The sequence below is a fragment of the Schistocerca serialis genome, chromosome 1 (assembly GCF_023864345.2).
Source record: "Schistocerca serialis cubense isolate TAMUIC-IGC-003099 chromosome 1, iqSchSeri2.2, whole genome shotgun sequence".
NCBI lineage: Eukaryota > Metazoa > Arthropoda > Insecta > Orthoptera > Acrididae > Schistocerca > Schistocerca serialis.
In genome coordinates this window covers 179,197,426-179,222,225 of record NC_064638.1, presented here as the reverse complement: position 1 = coordinate 179,222,225, position 24,800 = coordinate 179,197,426, and the positions used below count along the sequence as shown (strand labels likewise).

Genomic DNA, 24,800 nt, shown 5'->3' with positions numbered 1-24,800 from the left:
CTTCTGTAAGCATCCGCGGGATCCATCTCGCACAGACTGTGCGTTATCCAAGATGTTATAGTATTGTTTACAATTATCTACAGCCGACATTCAGCTTTGCACAAAATTCTCTGGTCGTTATCCGCAGCTCAGCACGGATGAGGTGATCAAGACGCTCTTTTTGCGGGGGATGACATCTGTGCAGGGTCGACCGGGGCGTGGCTTGCCATGCACACCCTTTTCACCACCTTGAAAATGCCGTACTCATCACCTTACATTGCTAACGGCTATTGTATCGTCTCCATACACCTTTAGCAAGCGTCGGTGGATTTGAATGGGTGCAATTTCTTCAGCTGCGAGGAATTCAATCACACATCACTGTTTTATACGCGCGTCCTTGTGAGACTCCAGTTTAGAACACTCCTGGCGCTAACTACCGCAGAACAACGGAACCACCTGCAAATGAAACAAGAAGGTTCAGGCATTAGCACTACACGAACGACGTCTGTCGCGGACATCGAAAGTCGCCACAAAAGAATAGGAGGCATTACTTTCCGAACGACCCTCGTATAATACCAGAGAGTCAAAAAGTCCAACACAAGTCCAAAAGCAATCAAAAGATCAAAAGCTGTAGTCATACATACATACATACATACATACACTGATGCAAAACATTAAGACCACCTTTTTAAAAGCGTGTTGGTGCGCTTTATAAGTAATATGGTAGCGATTCTGTGTGGCTTTGGTTAGACAAATCTTTCGTAGCTTTCCGTACGTACGTGATACGTGATACCATATGTTTAAGCACAGGTCACGAGATTCCGTAAATTAGCGACCGGTGGTTCGTAGGCGTGGAGATGGCACATGCTGGTATCCGAGGCGAATCTGATAGCCAGAACATGAACGCGCTATTACTTTCATCCTCCTCAAACCACTGTAGAAAGTTTCTGCCCTACTGACGGACACTTATCCTGCTGGTACACTCCTTCGCCCTTGTGGAATATGTAAAGCGTGGACAGATGCACGTGGTTCGTAACTGCGTTCACGTAGTCCACAGCAGCCGTGGGGCCTTCACGTACGACCGTAGGTCCCGTGGAAGGCCCCATAGCAAATACTGTCACCAGACTCCGACTGCACGTTGTGGTTTAGAGTAGCCGTTCGGCTGGCTGAGAGCGCTTCCAGACACGGCCATCGACCTGATGTAGCAAACGACTTGATTCATCCGACCACGCGACACGTTCCCGGCAATCCACCGTCAAATCTTGATGATGCCGTGCCCACTACAATCGTAAGCCATCTGGCTTCCACGTTATGCAATGAGGCGTGGACGTCTAACACCCTCTCGCCTGCTCGTAAGTTCACCGTCCTTCAACCATTTTACACAGATGGTGAAGACAATAGGACGAGGAGATCCTAGTGTCGCCGCTTGCGAGATGCTAGTTCCCAGATGATAGACCGTAACGGTATGTACTTAGTCAGTGTTTCTTATATCAATGGATTCCTCATTTGCAGGTCATATCGTCGCTAGAATGATTCTCCATTCGTCTCTGCTCCGCTTGTACACTTTCCTTACCTTGTCACGTGCCCGAAACGCCAACAAACGGCATTCAGTCAACGGCGTGCAGTTGTCACAATGTTTTCGCTCATCAGTATATACAGGATGTTGCCGTAAGAACGTGCAAAAATGTAACAGGACATAGAGAATGCTCCACTGAACAATTTAATGTAGGGAACCTGGAGTCGGAGAAGCCAACTTAAGGACATGCGGAAGTCTTGTTTACCTATTTGTTTAGCATTACTGTTTTCTAGCTTATTTACAACTAACATGCGTAAAAGTTTACACGGAATGTGCTTTTTTTTACGTCTCTATTTCCTGCAAGGAAAGGAGGAGGACGAGCCTGATTACAAGGAAGTCATGACGCAGGTTTTGCCGGCCGCTGTGGCCGAGCGGTTCTAGAGGCTTTAGTCCGGAACCGCGCTGCTGGTACGGTCGCAGGTTCGAATCCTGCCTCGGGAATGACTATGTGTGATGTCCTTAGGTTAGATAGGTTTTAGTAGTTCTAAGTCTAGGAGACTGATGACCTCAGATGTTAAGTCCCATAGTGCTTAGAGCCATTTGAACCATTTTTTACAGGTTTTGTTTACTTTACATGTCCATAAGGTGACACTCTTGTATCGTGTTTACATTGTCTCATGATAGAACGTGCTATGAGTCAAAACGACAGACCCAATTGTTACTCAGTCCTACTCAGAGACGTACAGTACAATACAATATAATATATAAGGAACTATCAGCCTCAATTGTGGTAATGAAACCAACCTTTACCTAGGTTTCAGCCCAAATAATTGAGCCTTGTTCAGAAGATGTACCTGAAACTATAATTTGTCTAAGAGTGCATGCTCTGGAAATAAAACTAAAACAACTTGAATAGGCGTAGTCACATTTTAAAAATGCGGTATATAAGTATTAAGTCAAATGTGACTACGCCTGTTTTAGTTTTATTTCTAGGCCATGCCCACTCAGACAAATTATAGATTCAGGTGTAACTTCTGAAGAAGGCTCAATTATTTGGGCTGAAACCTAGGTAAAGGTTGGTTTCATTACCGCAATCGAAGCTGAGAGTTTCTTATATATTAGATTATCACGATTGCTGTCCCTCCTGCTATGTTGAAAGTACACAGTACAACACGATGGAGTAGTACCGGTGCAGTTTCGCAGAACTCACTGACATGCGCCTTCTGTATGGGGAAGTACGTTGCAATACTCTCGCTGCTGAAAGGCTGTACAGGGAACCATTTCCTAATAGGCATCGTCTGTCGCAACGAGTGTTTATTTCTCTAGATCGACAGATGTGAAGACTGGTTCATCGGAAAGAATTGGTTGCCATAATTGTATCTGTCTGTGACGTGATTCGAAACACACCATGGATATTTGTTAGAGTGCGTGAGAATTTTGTTCGCAGATGCCATGCTTGCACTGAGGTCGATGGTTGTCAGTTTCAGCATATTTCGTAAGGTACCGTACAAATGGTACGTTCATTGTGTCAATGATGGTATTTGCAGTTAACTGTGTCTAATGTAAATAAAAACACAGTAATGTGATTTTATCCCTATTATTTGCTTAAGCTGGCCCGACCATAGGTTCCCTGCTTGAAATTGCCATTGTTGTGTCCTCTGTGTCCTATTAAGTTTTTGCATGCTCTTATGGAAACACTCTGTATATGACGCGAAACGCTATGCAGTAAGTTTAACTAATACTTCAGATCACAAAAAGTGCCATAACATATGCCAGAAATGAGTTTCTAGCAAAGTATGCGAAATACGGGATGACAATTTGTAAATGGTGACGTTGACTGATAACACAAGGGACCGATGAAAGAACTGACTTCGACAAACGTCATCCTGGCGCCACCTGTATGAACATAACGAAAATAAACCAGATTCGTAATAGAAATCTTTCTGCGATATGCAACGGCGTAATGAAACATAATTTCATAGAAAATGGCAAGGATCGGAATGTGGAGTTCCATTGTTGCTGTGCTACCAGCCTAGCCACCGCGTCGGAAATCAAAACGTATTCTGAAAGAAGCACTAAAAGTATATAACCATGACGATTATAAACTAACCACCACACAGGGAATAGCTGAGTATTCCAAATAAAACCGTACGACATACACCATTTGACAACGTCTCTCTTTTATTATTATTTCATTCTTTCAATGGGGCTGAGCTGGTAGAGGCAATGTCCCAGCGCGTCAGCAGTACAGATTTACAATTATACGTTCAAAACTGGCAAAAACAGATGCTGAAATCAAAAACTGATGGTTTTTGTGCAGTGGTGACGACGTCGCTAATGACTGATGTGCCATTGTTGTGCTGTTGACGAAGAATATGCGGTGCTGATGACTGTCTTATGATAGACTCTGAAGGACTGATGATCAGCTCCAGATAAAGCAGGAGTATGGGAACAGCTGCGAGGAGGAACTTGGCACTAATATTAATAAGGAGATGGGTGAGGGTCTACTTTGGAGAAGGAAGTATTTATCACTCTAGATGTGAAGGATGGGTTACAAGATAAGCCTGTCATGGTTGGAGGTGACTGGCTAGAGTTGTCTGGGATGCGGTACGCAGGAGCAAAAAGGGGCTTTGTGACAGTACATAGGTAGGTGAAGACGAAGTAGGAACGTTTTAGGAAATTGAGATGCAAGATGAAATTGGCAGCCAGCTAGCTTTGATGGAGTATGTGCGCACGGCCAAAGTTATGGATAACTTCTAGGAATGTGGTGACAAAGTGGTTGTTGTGTTCCGTAGTGGATGCAGGATGTAGGGAGTTGTCAGGGGGGAATGGCATATCAGAGATACAGACAGCGACAGTAAATCAAGGTTTGGTGGTAGGGCATTTAGCCTTAGGAATAGGCTGGATGGGACGGATCACAGATACCGAAATACGATTGTGTTTGTAGCTTGGAATATTGTTTGAAATGGTGATGCGATTTGATGATAATGTTTCCTGCGAATTGCTTTTGTGTTTGAAAAATTTCTTAGGAAATCCTGTCCAGTTCACAAATTTTCCAAATGAGCTACCCCATCTGCAACGGCTCGAAACTTGTTCGTGAAGTATGTGGTAGGGGCCCTCCCAGACCCCTTGGTTTTCGTTGCCAACTTTCCCTACGGACAGTCACCGAAATACTGAAGTTTTGACGCCATAATGTAGTGCATACGCATAATTTTCGAACTATAGAGGAGCAACTGATGAAACACGAGAAAAACCAACAAGAGCAAGAAAACTGTCGTGCACAGAGCAGAATAGATTACAGGGAATACTGTAAGAAGAGTTGAAGTATGTGACCACTCTGGAAGAAATTGTTAAATGGTGTGATCTGTTTTCACGTTTGCTTGATTATGCTGTTTATGGTACCATACGATGGGAAGAGTATTAACTTAGAGGACTGTGTACCCAAGAACACATGCTGTTTTTCTGGCGGTACTTCATTCTAGTGACAGATTTTAGAATCACGTCGAAGAATGCTCACCAGACAGCTAAAAGCAGATTCCGAAATTTTCTACAGTTTCTATTGTTGTTAGACGTAAAGTTGTATTTTGTACAGCATTTGTAAATATTTCGGGTCTACATTAAAGTGCTGTGCAATATATTAGAGCTGTCTGAAATATGCTACTAATTCTTTGGAAGCAGAATTTAATGGTGAGTAAAATCCTATATATTTTTAGAACTTTTTGTATAACATATGGGTAGTTAAGCTATACTTCATCGTCTGTGCACCATCTTCCACCTTGAAACAGCAGAAGGTGTTTTACCACAGAACGTGTGATACTTGCAAAAGTACTGAGTTTCTTTAATGCCGTAATAGTTCTACCTATTTCGAAAATTCAAATTTGAGTTAGTTACTTGCACATCCTATTTAAGAATGTATTTAACTTGTAAATGGTTTTTGATAATATTTATGCTTAATCTGATTTCACTTATTAGGTATTGATTGGTCTGTAGTTGAGTAGTAATCTAACATATATACATCTAAATACAGTACTAACAAAATTATTTCGAGTATAACTATTTTAAATCCCATTAAAATATTTGTTCCTAGATACATGACCATGTTGTTTCTTGGAACGTGTTTTCAATTTTGAAGGAACCTTAATTTGTTGGCGTAATTTTTTGCAATTTCAGAAAAAGACTGCAGCACTTAGAAAGAGAATACCGTCGTTTAAAATGGAATATAAGATTATATTAAGTATCTGTTAGGTGACTGGCTAGTGGCGGCAGTGCGAAAAGTGTATCAAGGTCCAACATTCTGCCCAACATTTATACAGGGTGACAATTATTAAACTAAACGAAAAGAACGTAAATTAGTTACAAACTACGGGTTGCACACACTTTATTCAACATGTAAACGTCACTACAGATATTTTGATTCCGGTTATGAAATATTCGATCATTGGCGATGATGTAGCGCAGACTAATAACGAAATACTTGTGATCTCCTGAAGCGCCGGAACATCGATGGCTCTTTTCATCTCAGCAGTGGTTTTGGGTTTATTGCTGTACACCTTGTCTATAATATAGCCCCACAAAAAGGGCTCATGTGCTCAGAACTGGAGAAATGGCGGCCAATCGAGGCCGACGCCAGTGGCCTCTGGGTACCACAGAGCCAGAATGCGGTCTCCTAAATGCTACTCCAGGACAGCAAACCGTCCGGCTTCCGTGGGGTCGAGCTACGACTTGGATGAACCACATCTTGTCGGAATCAGGATCACTTTAGATACTGGCGATGAAATCATCTTCCACAACCTCCACATACTGGTCGGTACGCAACATGCCATCAAGGAATATCGCACCGATTATTCCGTGACTGCACACTGCACACCACACAGGCACCCGTTGTGGATGAAGAGACTTCTCGATCGTGAAATGCGAATTCTCAGTACCCAAATGCGCCATTTTTGCTTATTGACGAACCAATCCAAATGAAAGTGGGTTTAGTCACTAAAGCAAATCGTACAGCGCGTTCTGGTTCTCGTCATGGCCCACTGCTAACCGTGCAGTTTGAACGTCCTAACGCTAACCGTTCAGATGTTATGACGATTTTATTTCAATAATTGTCACCCTGTATGTACATTCGCGTATCATTTCTTATACGAGAGCTGAAGGTAGGAAGCTGTTTGGTGTGCCGCTAATAGTGACAGGAAATTCTTCTTTAATTTAAGTTGTAGTTGAACAGTTTCCTTCGAAATGAAGAGCGGGATTGTTTGCGGAAACAGTTAGTGTAGAAGCCTACTAGTGAAACTGTAGAGTGTGTTTTCGTTTCGTAGGATGAAAGTTGCAGAGGCTCTAACGGAAATCTCTTTATTATTTTTTAAACATTCGGGACAGCTTCATTATCGTTATTTTGGGAGTTTTATGCTATGTCAACCACTTCAGCTTACTGAGTAACTTGTAGTAATTGAATTAAAGAATTGTCTTCGTGGCACCAATTATTTTCTATCGCTTACAATCGTCTTTCAATAAATCAGAAATGCGTCATGTTTTATTTGTTTACGTATAGAGTCAAGAAAGCAACAGCATCACACATTTTGAATATTCACAGCGTATGATAAGAAAACATGTGATGTGACCGAGTCGATCAAACGGCTTTTTTGTTATGTACTTCCCTTGATTAGGAAAAGGTAGTTAATCTTTAGCGAAAGTTCGTTGTCACTACCAACTAAATACGTGCTTTTCCGCCTACAGTACATCTACATTACATGTACATCTACACGGATACTCTGCAAATCACACTTAAGTACCTGGCCGAGGGTTCATCGAACCATCTTCACAATTCTCTACTATTCCGCTCTCGAACAGCGCGACGGAAAAACGGACACCTATATCTTTCCTTGCGAGCTCTGATTTCCCTTATTTTATTGGGATGATCGCCTCCCCTCTCTCGGCATCAATAAAATATTTTCGCATTCGGAGGTGAAAGTTGGTGATTGAATTGAGGTCCGGCCGAACTCCTGTATCATGTCCGCGACACTCTCTCCCGTATCTCGCGACACTAAGAAACGTGCTGTCCCGTCTTTGAACTTTCTCGATCTACTCTATTAATTCTGTCTGGTAAGGATACCAGACCGCGCAGCAGTACTCCAAAAGAGGACGGACAAGCTTAGTGTAGGCAGTCTCTTTAGTAGATCTGTTGCATTTTCTAAATGTTCTGCCAATAAAACACAGTCTTTCGTTCGCCTTCCGCCAAACATTTTCTTTGTGTTCTTTCCAGTTTAAGTTGTTCGTAATTGTAATTCCTAGCTTTTAGCTGAATTTACGGCCTTCGGATTTCATTGGTTTATAATGCAACCGAAGTTTAACGGATTCCTTTTAGCACTCATGTGAATGACCTCACTTTTGTTTATTTATGGTCAATTGCCAATTTTCGAACCATTTAAATATCTTTTCTAAATCTTTGCAATTTGTTTTGATCTTCTGATGAGTTTACTAGACGATAAAGGATAGCATCTTGTGCAAACAACCTAAGACGACTGCTCAGATTGTCTCTTAAACCTTTTACATAGATAAGGAACAGCAGAGGAACCCCAGACATCACTTCTGTTTTACTCAATGACTCCACCAATTACTAGGAACTGTGGCCTCTGTGACGGGAAATCACAAATCTAGTGCCATAACTGAGACGTTATTCCATAATCACGCAATTTGATTAGAAGCCGCTTGTGATGCACAGTGTCAAAAGCTTTCTGGAAGTCTAGAAATACGGAATAAATTTTAAATCCCTTGTCGATCGCATTCAACACTTCGTGTGAGTAAAGAGCTACTTGTGTTTCACAAGAACGATGTTTCCTAAATCCATTTTGATTACGTGCCAATAGACCATTCTCTTCCAGGTAATGCATAATGTTCGAACGCAATATATGTTCCAAAATCCTGTTTCGTATCGGCATTAATGATATGGGTCTGTAATTTAATGGATTACTCCAATTATCTTTCTCGATTGTTGGAGTGACCTGAGAAACTTTCCAATCTTTAGGTACTGATCTTTCGTAGAGCAAGCGGTTGTATGTGACTGTTAAATATGGAGCTATTGCATTAGCGTACTCTCAAAGAAACCTAATTGGTATACGGTCTGGACCGAGAGTTTCTTGTACACTACTCAGTGAATATCTACTCCTAAGTTACTCATGTTGGCAGCTGTTCTTGATTCGAATTCTGTAATATTTACTTCTTCTACTTTGGTGAAGGAATTTCTGAAGGCTGTATTTAGTAACTCTGCTTTAGTGGTACTGTCATAGATAGCATTTCCATTGCAGTAACTTCAACCAGAATAAAGTGCTGAATATTGCCAACAAATCAGTGTTATGTAGGATTAAATATAGTGATACAAATACTTTTTTAAAATATTTCATTATGTTCTGTTCGTTGGACGTTGCCACGATGGAGTGGCTTGTGTTTCTCGATACAAGCAGCTGTGTTGCAGGTGCAACCACAGCGAATGGATATCTGTAAAGAAGTCAGAAGGGGAGAAGCATACTTCATGGTACTGAATTGGCCTTGCAGCATAAGCCAACATGACAAAGATGTGCTAGTATTGCGAGCGCCTGAACCAAGGGAGAACTACAGCCGTTATATTTTCCGAGGGCATGCACCACTGCTGTATGGTTTAATGATGATAACAACCGTCCTCTATTCAAATCTCCGCGTGGGGCTACGTGGATGTTGTCCAACAGGAAAAACAAAACTGGTGCTCTACGATTCTCAGAATAGGATGTTGGATCCCTTAACAGGGTAGGTAGGTTAGATATTTAAAAAAGAGAATTCGATAGGTTGAGGTTAAATATAGTGGGTTTTAGTGAACTGTCATAACAAGAAGTATATAAGGGCGGGGTGAACTGTTATAACTAACATAGTAAAAGCATTATCGTACGCCGGCCGTTGTGGCTGAGCGGTTCTAGGCGCTTCAGTCCGGAACCGCGTTGCTGCTACGGTCGCAGGTCTGGATCCTGCCTCGAGCATGGATGTGTGTGATGTCCTTAGGTTAGTTAGGATTAAGTAGTTCTAAGTCTAAGGGACTGATGACCTCAGATGTTAAGTCCCACAGTGCGCAGAGCCATTTGAACCATTTTTTTAGAATTATCGTACCAAAGATAGATATGGAACGAACACCCCCCACAATACTACAAGCGTATGTATCTAGTAACTACGAAGACTACAATATATCATTTCCCGGCCGCGTCTGGAAATAAATTTTCTATATGGACTCGCAAGAACAGTACTTTGGAGTGGAATGATTGCGGGGAGGGTAAGTGGCCAATCAAAAGAGTCTTCATTCCGCTCCTAAATCTGAGTTGCCAAAAGGCTTGAGTGTTATACGATTTCGGAGAGCGCTTCGTGTACTCCGAAGCTAAGGGCAGCACTGTAGCAGCTGCTTTACAGTGTTTATCTCAATTAGTGAGTCAGCGATCCTTCGGCACCAACAAAATTATTTTCCAAATCTGGAAAGACTACGAGAATTGGAAGGGCATTGCCGTGCGCCGCCCTACAATTGTCTTTAGTCCTTTTCTAGTTTTTCAAGGAGATCCCCTAGAATGACCATGCAAGTGTTGAACAAGAAGAGACACTTTAAGATAGGTTTTTCACCCAAGTAGCTAGCCGAAAAGTGGAGCTTTAGAGAAGGAAGTGCACTTGGCGTGCTCGACGCCATTAAAGTAATTTATTTCCTTGGAAATTTGAGTGTGGTGTTTCTGTTCCCTCATTGAAGTTGAGCTGTATTCGTCTGTTGTTGGTGCGGATATTACTGACATTGCTAGGAGCCAGCTGAAGGCGGTGTATGAACAGTTCGCGATGTGTCTCGAAGTCGGATTTTGGAATACTTCTGAAAGTAGTTGGATTGCTACGCGGCTTTAATTAATTACATCGGAGTAGTGTGACTTTAACCCTATTTCGCGTGTCATAGTGAGGCTAGCGACCCTTATTGATACTAATTTTTTCAAGTGTAGCACTGCAGAGACTTGATCCGGGACCATCACCCAACATATCCGAGAAGAACGTCGCATAATTTGCGTCGCGCGCCCCACGTCGGCGATCAACGTGGGTGTGGTTCCGAGCGACACCACGAAAGTTTCGGAGAGTGGACTACACGATCGTTTAAGGATGATGAACAGATTGAAAGAACATGATTAGATAAAAAGATATTGAGGTAGTTTAAAGAGGCAAAAATTTTATTTCTTCTGTGTCCTGGGATACGACAATAAGAGAAAAGAAAGAGAAGGAAAAATAGTAGGATTTAGCTTAGGGGAAAGGCATGAAAGATGACGCTTGGTCGAATTTTTTAGAAAGCACATAGCTAAAAGTTAGTTTTAAAATCATTAAACAAGGTTGTATACGTGGAATAGACCTGGAGAAAGCGGAAATTTTCGGATACCACAGGCTAACATCTGGCATCTGTACAACACAATGTATGCTCCTTTGCATGCTTTTATTCAACATTCTAGCAGTTACACCGGTTCTTAATGTACCAGCATTTCACATTTGCAATGGATTATCCCGCGCTTTCATTAACCTGTGATCATACAATGTTAATCATTGCAATATAGTACTAGACTAATGTATTCCAGAATTTCATTACTCTCCACGTATTTTGATACTATTAATGTCTGGTTCAGGTAACTATTGTCACTGTGTTTCTTTATTTGATATAATGTCAATTAACCTTGATCTCACCTGTTATCAGAATCTATCTCATTTTTAATGTTCAGCCTGTTTGCTGTTTTTCTTGATTGGTGTAAGTCCTGTCCACCTCCTCCAGTCTCACAATCAATCAATGACCCCGCTGCAAATTTACATGGTGGAGATAGCGGGAAATTTATTTAAATCCCAGTGGACTATTAATTTTATCCGGCCTGTAAACAAGAGCAAGCGCTCAAGCGCTTTATAAATTGCTGTCTGGGGCTGGCGACAAACAGTGGTCAGGTGGTCTACGTTCACGAACTATGCAACACTTCTTCAAATACGCTATCTTTCTCGCCTGACACATGGATCTAAAACATTGAATAGTCAAAATCTTAAACATGGCTGCGAAACAGCAACTGCGTAAATCTGAGGAGATTGAAGAAAATCAGCCAATCAGTTGCAAGACAAAACTGTATTATCCCTTGACCTAGGTTTCGATATTTCTAAAAATATCTTCTTTAGAAGGGGTGGTCCTTGTTACATCACGTGATGGTACAATGGGCGTTCAAAAAGTTTTGCACAGTCGTCTCTATTTGTTTTTATTTTTTGCAGGAGGACAATGAAATATTTTGTGAACATACTTGGAACATCCAGCTATAAGTTGGTATATAAAAGTATTTTCATTTATTTACAGGTGAGCCATAATGGACCGTGAAGTAGACGTCAGGTAGCGACAACGGTCGGTGATGGAGCTCCTCTTCAAAATCGGCCATGACTCTGCCACATAGATTCACAAGAAGTTGCTCCCCGTTGATGGGGAGGACGGAGTAGATCGCAGCATTATCCAGCGGTGGTTGCAGAGGTTTAAAGAAGGTGATTTCTTTCTACTGGACAATCCATGATGCGGTAGACCATCGACGGCAGTGAGTGATGTGAACAAGGAGACCATTGATGGCTCAAATGGCTCTGAGCACTATGGGACTTAACATCTATGGTCATCAGTCCCCTAGAACTTAGAACTACTTAAACAACTAACCGAAGAACAGCACACAACACCCAGTCATCACGAGGCAGAGAAAATCCCTGACCCCGCCGGGAATCGAACCCAGTCACTGTTTATGGAACGAAACGACAGTAAAACGAGTGTCTGTATAATTACTGGCATCCATAGTGACAACATCATAGACTTCCTAGGAGACATCCAAGTTATTTAGATTTCGTTCTGTTAGGGACTGTTTCACACTGGGACACTGGTGACGGTCACTTGCGACTGTCACCGACAGAGTGCATTCTTTTGAACTGGAGCGTTCACACCGGACACTTCAATGCCTTACCGAACCATTGTGACCCAGAACTGACTCACCCTCGTCACATGTGACGGACAGGGTCACTGTGTTCATTGCAGTCACCGCCGGACATGCATTAGTTTGAATTGGAGTGTTCGTACTGGGACACAGATCACAGACACAGCATTGCAGATTTGCCAACAGATGACAGTCATTTTTGAGACAGTGACGCGAAAAATTAATACGGAAGACTTTATAAGTGAAGTAGAAAGTCGCCCTGCTATTTGAGATGTCAAAAGCGATGCTTATAGCTACAAACTGGTGAAAACGAATGCGTCGCAAGAAATTATAACGAACTTAGTGCCTGATTTCAATGAGAAGAGCGTGGATGAAAAAACAAAATTGGTAAGTTGTATGTTCTTCTTTCAGATTTAATACCTTATTTTTCGGACCTGACCCCGGCGGGGTCAGGGATTTTCTCTGCCTCGTGATGGCTGGGTGTTGTGTGATGTCCTTAGGTTAGTTAGGTTTAAGTAGTTCTAAGTTCTAGGGGACTGATGACCATAGATGTTAAGTCCCATAGTGCTCAGAGCCATTTTCTTAATGCGATAAGAAGATACAAAATAGATGAACGTGGAAACCATGAACTCACCCCTACTGGGCGAATGAAGAAGAAATAATAAAAAAAAACAACTTATATTTCGAAGTGTTCGTAACAAAATTAAGTGTGCATCTTATCGTCGTCCGAAAAATACAATTAAAATATTATTGTCCATTCCTGTGATTTCTTCTTTCACTTCTCTCAGCAGTTCATCAACTGAAGTTTTCGATATTCGATGATATTGAAAAACTTCTTCTCGTCTTGTCTCAGATCGACATAAAGAATATAAAACAATATTTTCTCGAGGAGATCTAGTAGCAGTGAATGTGAGTGTAATGAACATTTTGCCTTCATTCTCCTCCTCCTCCTCCTCCTCCTCTTGCTTAGAAGTACTAAGAAAAGTTACTTCTCTCTCGAGTCGATTTCACTAAGTAATCAGTTGGCAATACCTGCGGTGTCGGACACCGGTCATCCAGGAGTGTTCACCACAATTACCGGTGACCGTCACTGGCGACCGTCACCAGTGTCCCAGCGTGAAACGGGCCTAGGCGTAGGAGATAAAGTGCCATGCATCAAACTCTCACGAAAGTTACGTACCATATTGAATCATATATGTTAATAAATGTTATTGGTTATTTCTTATTGTTTTGCCACATTTCTGTTCTAGTGTCGCCCAGTCAAGCATGCATTTAGTTAGTGATGCTAGCTACCAGTATTTCAATGAACTACAGCAGTAAACAAGTTTTCTGTTACTCTGGATGTTTTGGCTAAATTTTATAGTACATTCAGTTACAACATCTCAACAGTCTCAGAAAGTTCTCCCATAAATTTAATTTTCGATGTTGTGTTGGTCAGAGTTTCAATCACCAGTTCGCTTCTTTTTATCCTTTTTTTTTTACCTCTGAGTCTTCTTGTCTTTCTACTGTGTCAGATGTAGTTATGAAATCATCAAATATGATTAATGTTTGTTTGCTTTTTCAGCATTTGAAGGATGGTTTTTAGGTTTAGGATGTCTTCCGGACATGATCTTATTTTTCGAAATCCTACCCGACATTCTCTAATTAAATGCTTAACATGTTTCTAAAGCCTACAACTATGACTTTAGAATGAATTTCATAGCTAACAAAGCAAGGAAATTCCCCTGTAGTCGTTTATTTCTAATTTATCCTCTTTGTTACGAACTGCCGCATCCCAAAAACGCTTGGCGCAGAAATTGTGTTTTTAAAGTGTAATTCTCGCCACGGGAAAGAAGTAGAGCCGATCTCGGGCGATGTGCTAATCAAGTAAGCCACTGGACGGTATTGCTGACATTTCGTCTAAACATTCCGGCCAGACGATGTTGCTACACCGGTTAGGGCCAAGGGGTATAGTACCGCTAACGACGTAACGGGCAGAGACAACCAATATTTTGTAACTCGGAGCACTTACATGCTACCGATAAATTCGCACGCTGCAAATTTAACCGGACCTAGCAACCCGTGCTCGGCGCAGAATGACCTGGGAAAAGCGGACAGGACAAGTCATGTGGCAAACACAATTGTCCCCCCCTCCCCCCCCCCCCCCCCCCCCCCCCCAGGAGCACTATGTCAGAAGTGTTGTTATAAGTGTCGTGTCACCGCCAGACACCACACTTGCTAGGTGGTAGCCTTTAAATCTGCCGCGGTCCGTTAGTATACGTCGGACCCGCGTGTCGCCACTATCAGTGATTGCAGACCGAGCGCCGCCACACGGCAGGTCTAGAGAGACTTCCTAGCACTCGACCCAGTTGTACAGCCGACTTTGCTAGCGATTGTTCACTGCCTACTTACGTTCTCATTTGCCGAGACGATACTTCAGCATAGCCTTCAGCTACGTCATTTCCTACGACCTAGCAAGGCACCATTATCAGTTACTATTGATATTGTGAATCATGTACCGTCAAAACCGACGTTCATCATTAATGGATTAAAGTTAAGTATTCCACCAGCTACGTCCGTTTTTCTAAATTCTAATTTCGTTGTCCTGTTCCAGACCTCACGCCAGCCTGCGTGAGCTAAAACACGTGCCTTTCGGCCTCCTCTAGTAACACGGTGTTGGCTCTGTTGCTAACCACAACAATAAGGATATAAATACTCGAGCTCAAGGACGCAAGGGATTGAGTCGTACCGCTGTTCTGCCTGGGACTTGAATTGCAGAGTGCTGTGTCGCTCACATCGGGACACACAAAACAGTGATCAAAGTTTACAAAAGTTTATTGACCAAGGAAAGAAAACGTCTGCTTCGACGATAACAATAAAATCACCATTATAGCGCCTCACAGATATGAAGACTTGACAGTATGGTGATTCCAGAATCCGGCAATATAACACAATTAGCATCTTCATAGGCAAATGCATTTGTATGGAAAATATTCTAAATCCGACGAAGATGTCCTGAATGATACCAGCACAGGAACCGAAAACTCTTTCCCGGTGCTGTCTGATTGCACTATGGAAAACTACGATGAATGCTGAATACAACGGCGTGAATCCCAAGACCATGGAAACAATAGCACGCACTCGAAGGCTTGGAGAGTCTCTCGAAGCCAGAAGAACTGACCTGTGCAGCTCTGTTACCGACCTACATAGCGGATGGCGACGTACTTCCTTCCTTCATTCATCATCGAAGTTCGGATGTGAAGCTTCAACGAAGTGAATAAAACTCAACGGAATGGAACAGGAAGCACATACGAGAAGGGCAACATGAGGACATCGAACATCACGTCATAATGCAAAGCCACAGGGATAATATTGTGAAATAATGCAATAGAAATATCACCTTCGTAAGTATGACGTTACATCTATGTGATCATAGCTCTGTATCTCGGTGAAGAAAGATGGTTGTAGTAGATAACAGGGTAAAGACGAATAAAGAAATACCGATGAAATAACATTACTTTCAACGTCGCTATTTGCCAACGTATAAAATCAACAAGACATCTTTTTTTAAATTTTATGTTTTACTGTTAAAAAGACGTACATCTAGTGGTGACAATATTTGGTTGTCTTTTGTGGCAGCATCTTTAACGTAGTAACTGCGTAGGTTTACCAATCAATGACGATGATGAGTGGTGAAACAGACACGTTTCCGTATTTTAAAATAAAAATTATTTGGTTTTAATCATTCGAACTGGAATACTTAACTTGTTAGCACGCCATTCAGGGGTACTTGCACATCGGAAGTCCGCTGTCACATTTTTGAGAACTATCAAAGTTAGTGTACCGAGCACATCATGACGAAAACAACGGCCAAGTGTGAGGACACTCGTGCTCCCAGGGTTCCATAGAAACTTAATTATGTAGATACGCTGATCAGCTAGAACATTGTGCACAACGATCTACTATCGATATAAACCCGTCCGGGCGTCAGTAGCGTCACCTGTAGAGGAATGACTGCTAGTCAGACAACCACACGGTGCATGTGGAATCAGTGAGCTTGCTGTCCGTGTGTAGAATGGGGAGGGCGTGCTATCTGTCTTACGACAGAGAATAGACTGTGATGGCTCGGAGTCTCGGCACGAGCATTTCGGAAACTGCACGATTTGTTGTGTGTGCGAGGAGTGTTCTGGTGTAAAGTCAAGCGTCGGCACGCCAGTCCGAAACGAGAGAGCAGAGAGGGCTGTGAAGATGACGTCAGCCAATTGCACGCTGACCGACCCCTCTCCAGGACGAGAACGCGACGGCAGCGACATCTACGCAAAGAGGACATAGGTGCTGCGCCGATTGGTAGCAGCCCAGTTCTACAGCAGCATCAAGATCAGGGACTTCAATACCTGCGACTTAGGCATTGTATATACTGAAGAGATTTCTTATTTGCATGTTGCCCTTTGCTTCAGTATTATTGTCAAAGTTAAGTATTGTCATTGATTCGTTTCGTAATAAAACTCTTTAATACGATTTTCTTTGTCGTCTAGCGATCCAAGAAGCAGGTTTCCTAGACACCCTATCTTTGACAGCTAGGCAGGATCCAACAAGGAGCGTTGTGGTGAGTGTCTTCAAAACGCAGCGAAGACAAGGTGAAACCACATCCAGACATTGTGGGGTTGGACAGCCACCGATCATTACAAATGCCGGACTTCGTAGGCTGGGCAGACTGTTAAAATAGGACAGGCGGCGAACTGTGGCGCAACTAACATTCGACTGTAACGCTGGACGGAGTACAAGTGTGACTGAGCACACAGTGCACCGAACACTCCTGACGATGGGCATTTGCAGACGACAGGCCAATGTTAACACCACGACATCGGCAGCTACGATTGAAATGGGCACGTCACCATCGACACTGGACGTTACCGCAGTGGCAGAGCGTTGCATGGTCTGACGAATCCCGATACCTACTTCATTATGCCCATCGGAGGTTGCGAATCCGTCATCTTCCAGGAGAACAGCTCCTTGACAGTGCGGGACGCAGACAAGCAGCCGGCGTCTTCATTATGCTCTAGGGAACATTCAAGTGGGCACCCAAGGATCCCGTGAAGCTTGTGCAAGATACAATGACGCTCAAGAATATCGTAAATTAGTTGCAGACTACGTACACCCTTTCATGTCGATCATGTTTCCGATGGGAGTGGCATTTTTCAACAGGATAATGCGCCTTGTCGTAGGGCCAGGAGTGTGATGGAGTTGTTCGAGAAACACAATCGAGTTGATGTATTACCCTCCCCCCCCTCCCCCCTCCCCCCAGCTCACTAGGTCTGTACCCGATCGAACACATCTGGGATGTGACGGAACGTGGCGTCAGAGCTCATCGCTCCCCTCCTGGAGTTTACAGGAATTAGGTGAAATGTCTGTGCAGATGTGGGGACAGGTCCCTGCAGCGACCTACAAAGGCCTCACTGCTTCCATCCCACGTCGAGTCGCCGCTGTTATCCGTGCCAAAAGTGGACGTACCGGCTGTTTGGTAGGTGGTCAGAATGTTTTGCCTGATACTTCACCCGTCGCGGGCATCGAGTACCTCGAGAATACTGGCAAGATATCAGTCGCAGTAATTCCAAGACTTTTAAGCATGTCTTAATTTTAAGTTTAAAGTCTTTGTGTAATTTCCCATTTGCTATTGTAATTTTTCATTTGTTTTATTAAGTCTGGAATTACACTAACATGCTACACTACCCAGCAGCTACAGGTGTGGTTACGTAATGATCTCTCGTTTCATTTCCGATTACTGGCAGTTATTGACGGAAGTCTCCCGAGAAGAAAACGGTACACCAAGACCTGTAAAAAATGGTTCAAATGGCTCTAAGCACTGTGGGACTTTACATCTGAGGTGATCAGTCCCCTAGACTTAAAACTACTTAAACCTAACTAACCTAAGAACATCACACACATCCATGCCCGAGGTGGGATTCGAACCTACGACCGTAGCAGCAGCGCGGTTCCGGACTGAAGCGCCTAGAACCGCTCGGCCACAACGACCGGCCAAGCCCTGTAGCTACTGTTGTTACACAGATGTCGAATTGTTCTTTGGAACGCTTCAACGGATATATTATGGGATATCGGAATTCATACCTAGCGATGGAAGTGCGGTCCTGTGTCAGTTACCAGCATTATTTTATTCTGCAACATTACATGTACTGTACGTGTGGCAGGCATATACTTCAGAGAAAGTTCGTATGTATTGTAGAATGAGTAGTTCGTAAAAGACCTGCGATACTAGCGCCGTTGTGACGCGGTAGTCGGGTGGCGTTACGCCTATCACCGCTGTATGGCACAGGCACCGTTTTCACAGTGGCAGGGCACTTCCTCGTAGCTCAGACAATTAACGCGTAAAATTTGTAAATTATATACACAAACCTTCCTCGTGAACCACTCTACCTACAACTGAAAACCAAATCGAAATCCCTGCAGTAGTTCATGAAATTTTTGACGGATTTCGAATTTACAAATTCCAACAAATTTTTTATATGATACATTTACAAAGTAACAATTCTCGAAGTTTTTCCTTGACTTGTTCTGTGAAAGCTTGCTTCTTGCCAAATTTCGTAATTATATGTCAACTGCAAGTATCCCAGACGCTTTGGTGAGCGAGTTAGCGACTATCAAATGGTGATCGCATCTTTTGACTGCACTGACTTAGAAACTGAAATTTTTACCCCTCCAAGGGATTGTGGACGTCAGTTTACGACATAAATATCAATTCGATACCTCTGCCCATTCCACTTTGTGCCAGAATGCTGAAAGATTGGCTAAAATTTCAAAACTTCTCCAATATAGCCAACAATGGGTATAATGGTGTATCTGCCCATTGCGATAACAATTTTACATCTTAATTGAAAAAGTGAAACGGCAGATTCAATGTGACGAAAAAGAATTTGGAAAAAGTTAATGAAGAGGACAAAAAATGTTTTCGGTGAACATTTATAATCTTAAAGGCAAAGTTTATTACAATGCCTCTGTTACTGTCTTTATTACAGAAAACATAATATTAGTAACAATAACTGAGGGTTTTGTAAGTCTACTTAGTCTTTTCCTTTCGTGCTTCTTGCTCTACGTCTTCATTTCCTTTATCATCTTCTCCCTCACCGACATTTGTATCTTCTTCATCATCCTCAGCATCTGATCCTCGTAATCCTCTGCAGCAGGTACCAAGAGGGCAACAGCTTCTGACGACAAAGTTTTCACTTTCCGTGTAAAAGAATACAGAGGTCGGTTGTTGCGAGGAGTCTCCAGAACACATTCCCCATATTTTCAAGCTACAAGACTTTCGGGCAAAGCTTGGGCGATATTGCCTTATTAACTTGTTTGTTGACTCCTGTGCATCTTCAGACAGTCGACGGATTTTTAAATTGTAGTTATTATATTTTTATTCTGCCATAGCTCATTAGCAGTTTTACAGAAATAACGATTTTATGATTACGTGTGCATGTGTGCTTGATTCGTTTTTAGTAAAATTTTCAATTTTATTTTCTTAGTGTAAATAACGGCATTTTGCAACTGTTGCTTAAGAAATGGATCAAAGCTGCTGCGGGTAGCTGGATTTCAAGGTTGATTCAAGAAGGTAATAGCACATACTTATGGACCGATTGTAACTGAAAGCAGAATGTCGTGCAATCTAAAACTTATCCCTTTTATCGCTCTGATTTTCAATTTCTTTGCTTGCATTCCGATAAGAAGTTAATCAATAAAACCAACTGATAATTAATGATTTAATAATGAAGTAAGTGTTTGTAATTCAGTACATACTTCCTGAAACAGCCTCCATTTAAAAAATTTAGGTCTGATTTCACTAAAGGAAAATATTTCATCAGAACGACGCAGTAGTTTTCCAGCCCAACAAGTTCGGCGCGCCGTTCACAAATGAATGACGTGTTGGACCTGAAATTCAACCTTTGGAAAAAGGTTCATTACCTTGGATAACCTATTAAATTAACTTGCTAAGGGCGAACCTTTTGTTTTTTAATTTTATGAGCACTTTTTTAAGATTGTGGTCCACTGTGAGTTCCTGAGTACAAGGGGTCTTAACAGTCAGACAAACAGAGAGACAAACGGACACAAAGACAACGGTGTGATCCTATAAGGATTTCGTTTTTACCGACTGAGGTATGGACCCTAGAAGAGCAGTAGCAAACTTCTGTAATCGGTTTTTGCAAACAGGTGGCGAAGACCGTTGTAAGGTGGCGTGGTCTCCTGACCTTCATTTCTTACATATTCCAACCTCACCATCGTATTCTACATATCAAGACGTTTCATTCGAGCCCAAACTCGACAGGACAGAGTCAATTTTACATACCTCCATTTAATCGATATGGAATTCTAATACGGTCGCAGGTTCGAATCCTGCCTCTGGCATGGATGTGTGTGATGTCCTTAGGTTAGTTAGGTTTAAGTAGTTCTAAGTTCTAGGGGACTGATGACCATAGATGTTAGGTCCCATAGTGCTCAGAGCCATTTTTTGCAATTCTAATAAATAAATTGCAAGTGGACACCGAGATTAAAAAGTCGAAGCTGGCGTACACAAACATTCAAGACATGACAGCCACAGGAGTTTTTGTTTGGCGGAGGCAATGAGCCCACTGGAAAGTCCGAGGAGGGTGATTTAGCACGCAGCTGCGCTGGCCGGCCGACCGCCCAGGGACCAAAACAGTTCATGCCAGAGAAAAGGGATAATGGCCTGCGTGTTCACCTTAAAAGCAAAACCCACTGTATTGTTTGGGAGAGCCCCAGAATACGCATTTTTGACGGAACTAATGCACAGTTCCAAAGTTCTCACATGTGGACAGTAAACGCCTAATGCAGATGCTATATACTATTTCCGGATTGGTCGGCTTATCAGAACGCCGTTCTCCCGTTTGTAAGAGTAACGCTGATTGACAGACTATTTCTGATGCAATGAGTTGGACGAGTGAGGGAAAGACAGCGGATGATATACCCTTTCTCTTTTTGCGTGGAGAGGGGTCGTTCCGGTGATGCTCTTGAAGCGGGAACATGTAGCAAGAGCGAGTGCATTTGTGCGTGTACGCAAAGAGCGAGGAACAAAGTCTCCACTCAGTACTGCACTGAGAGAGCACCTCTGTCGCTAATGAATCAGAGTGATACTCTATATTGAGTCACTCGCGATTAAGCATTTGTTCACTGTGTTGGCCACGACACTTAATATGCAGTGTTAACACAGACAGAGTATTAGTTAGCGCCTGCAAGTGAACATTGAGTATCATTGCGGTGGACTGGTTATCTGACCAGTGTACCACGCCAATAGTTAGACAAGGGATGGATAGGAGTCCTTGGCTGCATCAAGGCGTAGTGAGAGTTCGATTGGCGAAGGTCAATCCATATAGAAAGAGATAATTTTGTTATTTTTCAGTGGCAAACGACGCAGGCAGCAGTCGTCAAAGCTCATGGTGTTGTGCGCTACAGTGTAGGCGAGCCCCATCTTTCCTCAATTAAAAATAACATACATCATTCACGCCACTGCATTACATTTCTCAAGTGACAGCCTCGACCGTACTTAGAAAAATTCAATCAGATAATTATTCAAGTTGAGTGGCGTGGCTCTCAGCCATTCTGCCGAGTAAATAACATTCTTAAAGGAAAGGGATAAAAGAGCTTTCCCACACATTGTATATAAATTTCATTAACAGAATTCCTATCCTATTCTGAAAAGAACCCAGAAATTTGTGTATCAATTTATAAATAAAAGTTTCATTTGATTTTCTCAGATTTCGCAATAAATAATATTTTCCGTTCATGTTATGTTTTTCTCACACAACAAATAGCAATACTCCAGTAACCAATTATCCCACTAGTTACGTAAGAAAATAGAATATTTTTGTGTCTTTTCTTTACAGTGGACGACTCCAGAAGATACTTATTGCTGAAAGTTTTTCAGACATTTTTGGTACGTTAGTAGCTTCTGTCTAATTTCCGTGGTAGTGTGGGGTGGAAATTGCTTCTTGCAGGAGCCAAAGGGTACTTGTCAGATCTATCTGTTGTGCAACTCGTCAACATAACACCCACTTACTTACACCGTAACTGAAAGTTTATACATCGAAGAGACAATGGATCTGGTATACCTGCCTAATATCGTGTAGGGTTTCCGCGAGCACACAGAAGTGCTACAACATGACGTGACATGGACTCGACTAATGTCTGAAGTAGTGCTGAAGGGAATTGATACCACAAATCCTGCAGGGCTGTCCATAAATCCATAACAGTATGTGGGGCTGGAGATCTTTTCTGAACAACACGTTGCAAGGCATACCAGATAATGTTCATGTCTGGGGAGTTTGGTGGCCAGTGGAAGTGTTTAGCAATTCTGTACTTGTGGGGTGTCGCATTGTCCTGCTGGAATTGCCCAAGTCCATCGGAATGCACAATGGACAAGAATGGATGCAGGTGATCAGACAAGATGTTTACGTACGAGTCACCTGTGAGAATCAAATCTAGACGTACGAGGACTCCCATATCACTCCAACTGCACACGCCCCACAGCATTACAGAGCCTCCACCAGCTTGAACAGTCTCCTGCTGACACGCAGCGCTTATGCATTCATAATGTTGTCTACATAGCCATACACTTCCAACCGTGCGATACAATTTGAAACGAGATTCGTCCGAGCAGGCAACATGTTTCCAGTCATCAACAGTACAATGTCGATGGGCCCAGACGAGACGTAAAGCTTTGTGTCGTGCAGTCATCAAGGGTATACGAGTGGCCTTCGGCTCTGAATGCTCATAGCGATGATGTTTCGTTGAATGTTTCGCACTCTGACACTTGTTGATTGCCCAGTATCTAAATCTTCAGCAATCTGCCGAAGGGTTGCAGTTCTGTCACATTAAACGATTGTCCTCAGTCGTCGTTGATCTCGCTCTTGCAGGATCTCCGATGTCGGCGATTCGATGTTTTTACCGGATTCCCGATATTCACAGTACACTCATGAAATGGTCGTACGGGAAAATCCCCACTTCATCGCTACCTCGGAGATGCTGTGTCCTATCGCTCGTGCGCCGACTATAACACCACGTTCAAACTTATTTAAATCTTGATAAATTGTCACTGTAGCAGCAGTAACGATCTAACAACTGCGCCATACACTTGTCTTATATAGGAGTTGTCGAACGCAGAGCCGTATTCTGCCTGTTTACGTATCTCTGTATTTGATTATGCATGCCTATACAAGTTTCTTTGGCGCTTAAGTGTACTACGGGCTTAGCGAGAGGTACTGCAGCGACTTCGACATTTACCATGGCGCCGTTTTTGTTTCAAAGTTGCGCCGTGTGTCAGTCAAGATTCGCGGACGCTCCGGATCGGTCCTCCGGGCCTCCGGAGTTGTGGCCCGTCAAGAGGAATGTGACGTCAGCGATGACCTACAACACAAAGGAAGCGTGGGCGCGGAAGCGAGCTGTCACAGCAGCGGCCGCAACTCTGCAGACAACGGCAGTGGAGGGTGGAGGGTGCTGCGAAAATACACCGGCTGGCTGGCTGCCGCGTTCTGCGCTCTCCTACTCCCCCCTCCACCCCCCCCCCCCCCCCCCCCCGTCACTGTCCGACGCTTTGACGTCGCTTTGCACGGCTCTCGCGCGCGCTGCGCCAGCGGGATTCTTTCCGATGTTTTGTGGGAAACTTGCGAAGAACGCGCTTTGCTCGACAGCAACAGAGACTTGCATGCAGGGCATCCACGGCTTTGCCAGATAGCACGTGTCACTGTCGGCGAAGTGAGCGAAAATGAAGTGTAAAAAGAGTGAGCAAAAGTTTGTTTACAGTGTCGTATTTGTTACCCGTATTGTTTAGTGAGATCTCTGATCCTGGAGTTGTATTGCAGTTGACTGCTGTTAAAATGTAGCTTCGTGTAGAACACTGCCGCTGCAGAAATGAACTTTCGAGGGAAGCCTTACTAAAATAAATACGAAAGTTGTTGTAATGCGATTGTAGCAAAAGATGAAGTTCTATCTGGTTCGGCATTTGTTCATTCAAATATCGCGACATAAAATGTGTCCATTGGTTCCAAATGTACTGGTTTTAACACTATTGTATCCAAGGTGTGTTTTCAAGATCTTTTGAATCAGTACGGCGAACACAAACGATGAGGAATCGAGAAGAGGCCGCCCAAAGCATGACCAGTATGAGTAAATAAATCGAAGTCCTGTTTTCACTGAAAAGTGGGAAATTTTCTGATGTACACAAGCAAAGTTTGTGCATGCCAAATTATAAGATCAGCTTTCTCTTTTTTAATGAACTAAATATTTCTATCTATGGCATTGGAAGGACCTTCGAAAAGGATTTCAATAACACAAATTCGCATGTGGAACAT

At 42.8% G+C, this 24,800-nt stretch overlaps 1 protein-coding gene across 1 annotated transcript in view; it reads right to left on the bottom strand.

Moving 5' to 3' along the window:
• The window catches only part of LOC126458427 (uncharacterized), a 255,352-nt gene extending 235,623 nt beyond the window's left edge, over window positions 1-19,729 (bottom strand). The window contains exon 1 of the mRNA XM_050095509.1: window positions 19,544-19,729. Coding sequence (XP_049951466.1) covers window positions 19,544-19,729 — 186 coding nt within the window. The remainder of the gene's footprint in view (window positions 1-19,543) is intronic.
• Window positions 19,730-24,800: the final 5,071 nt, after the last annotated feature.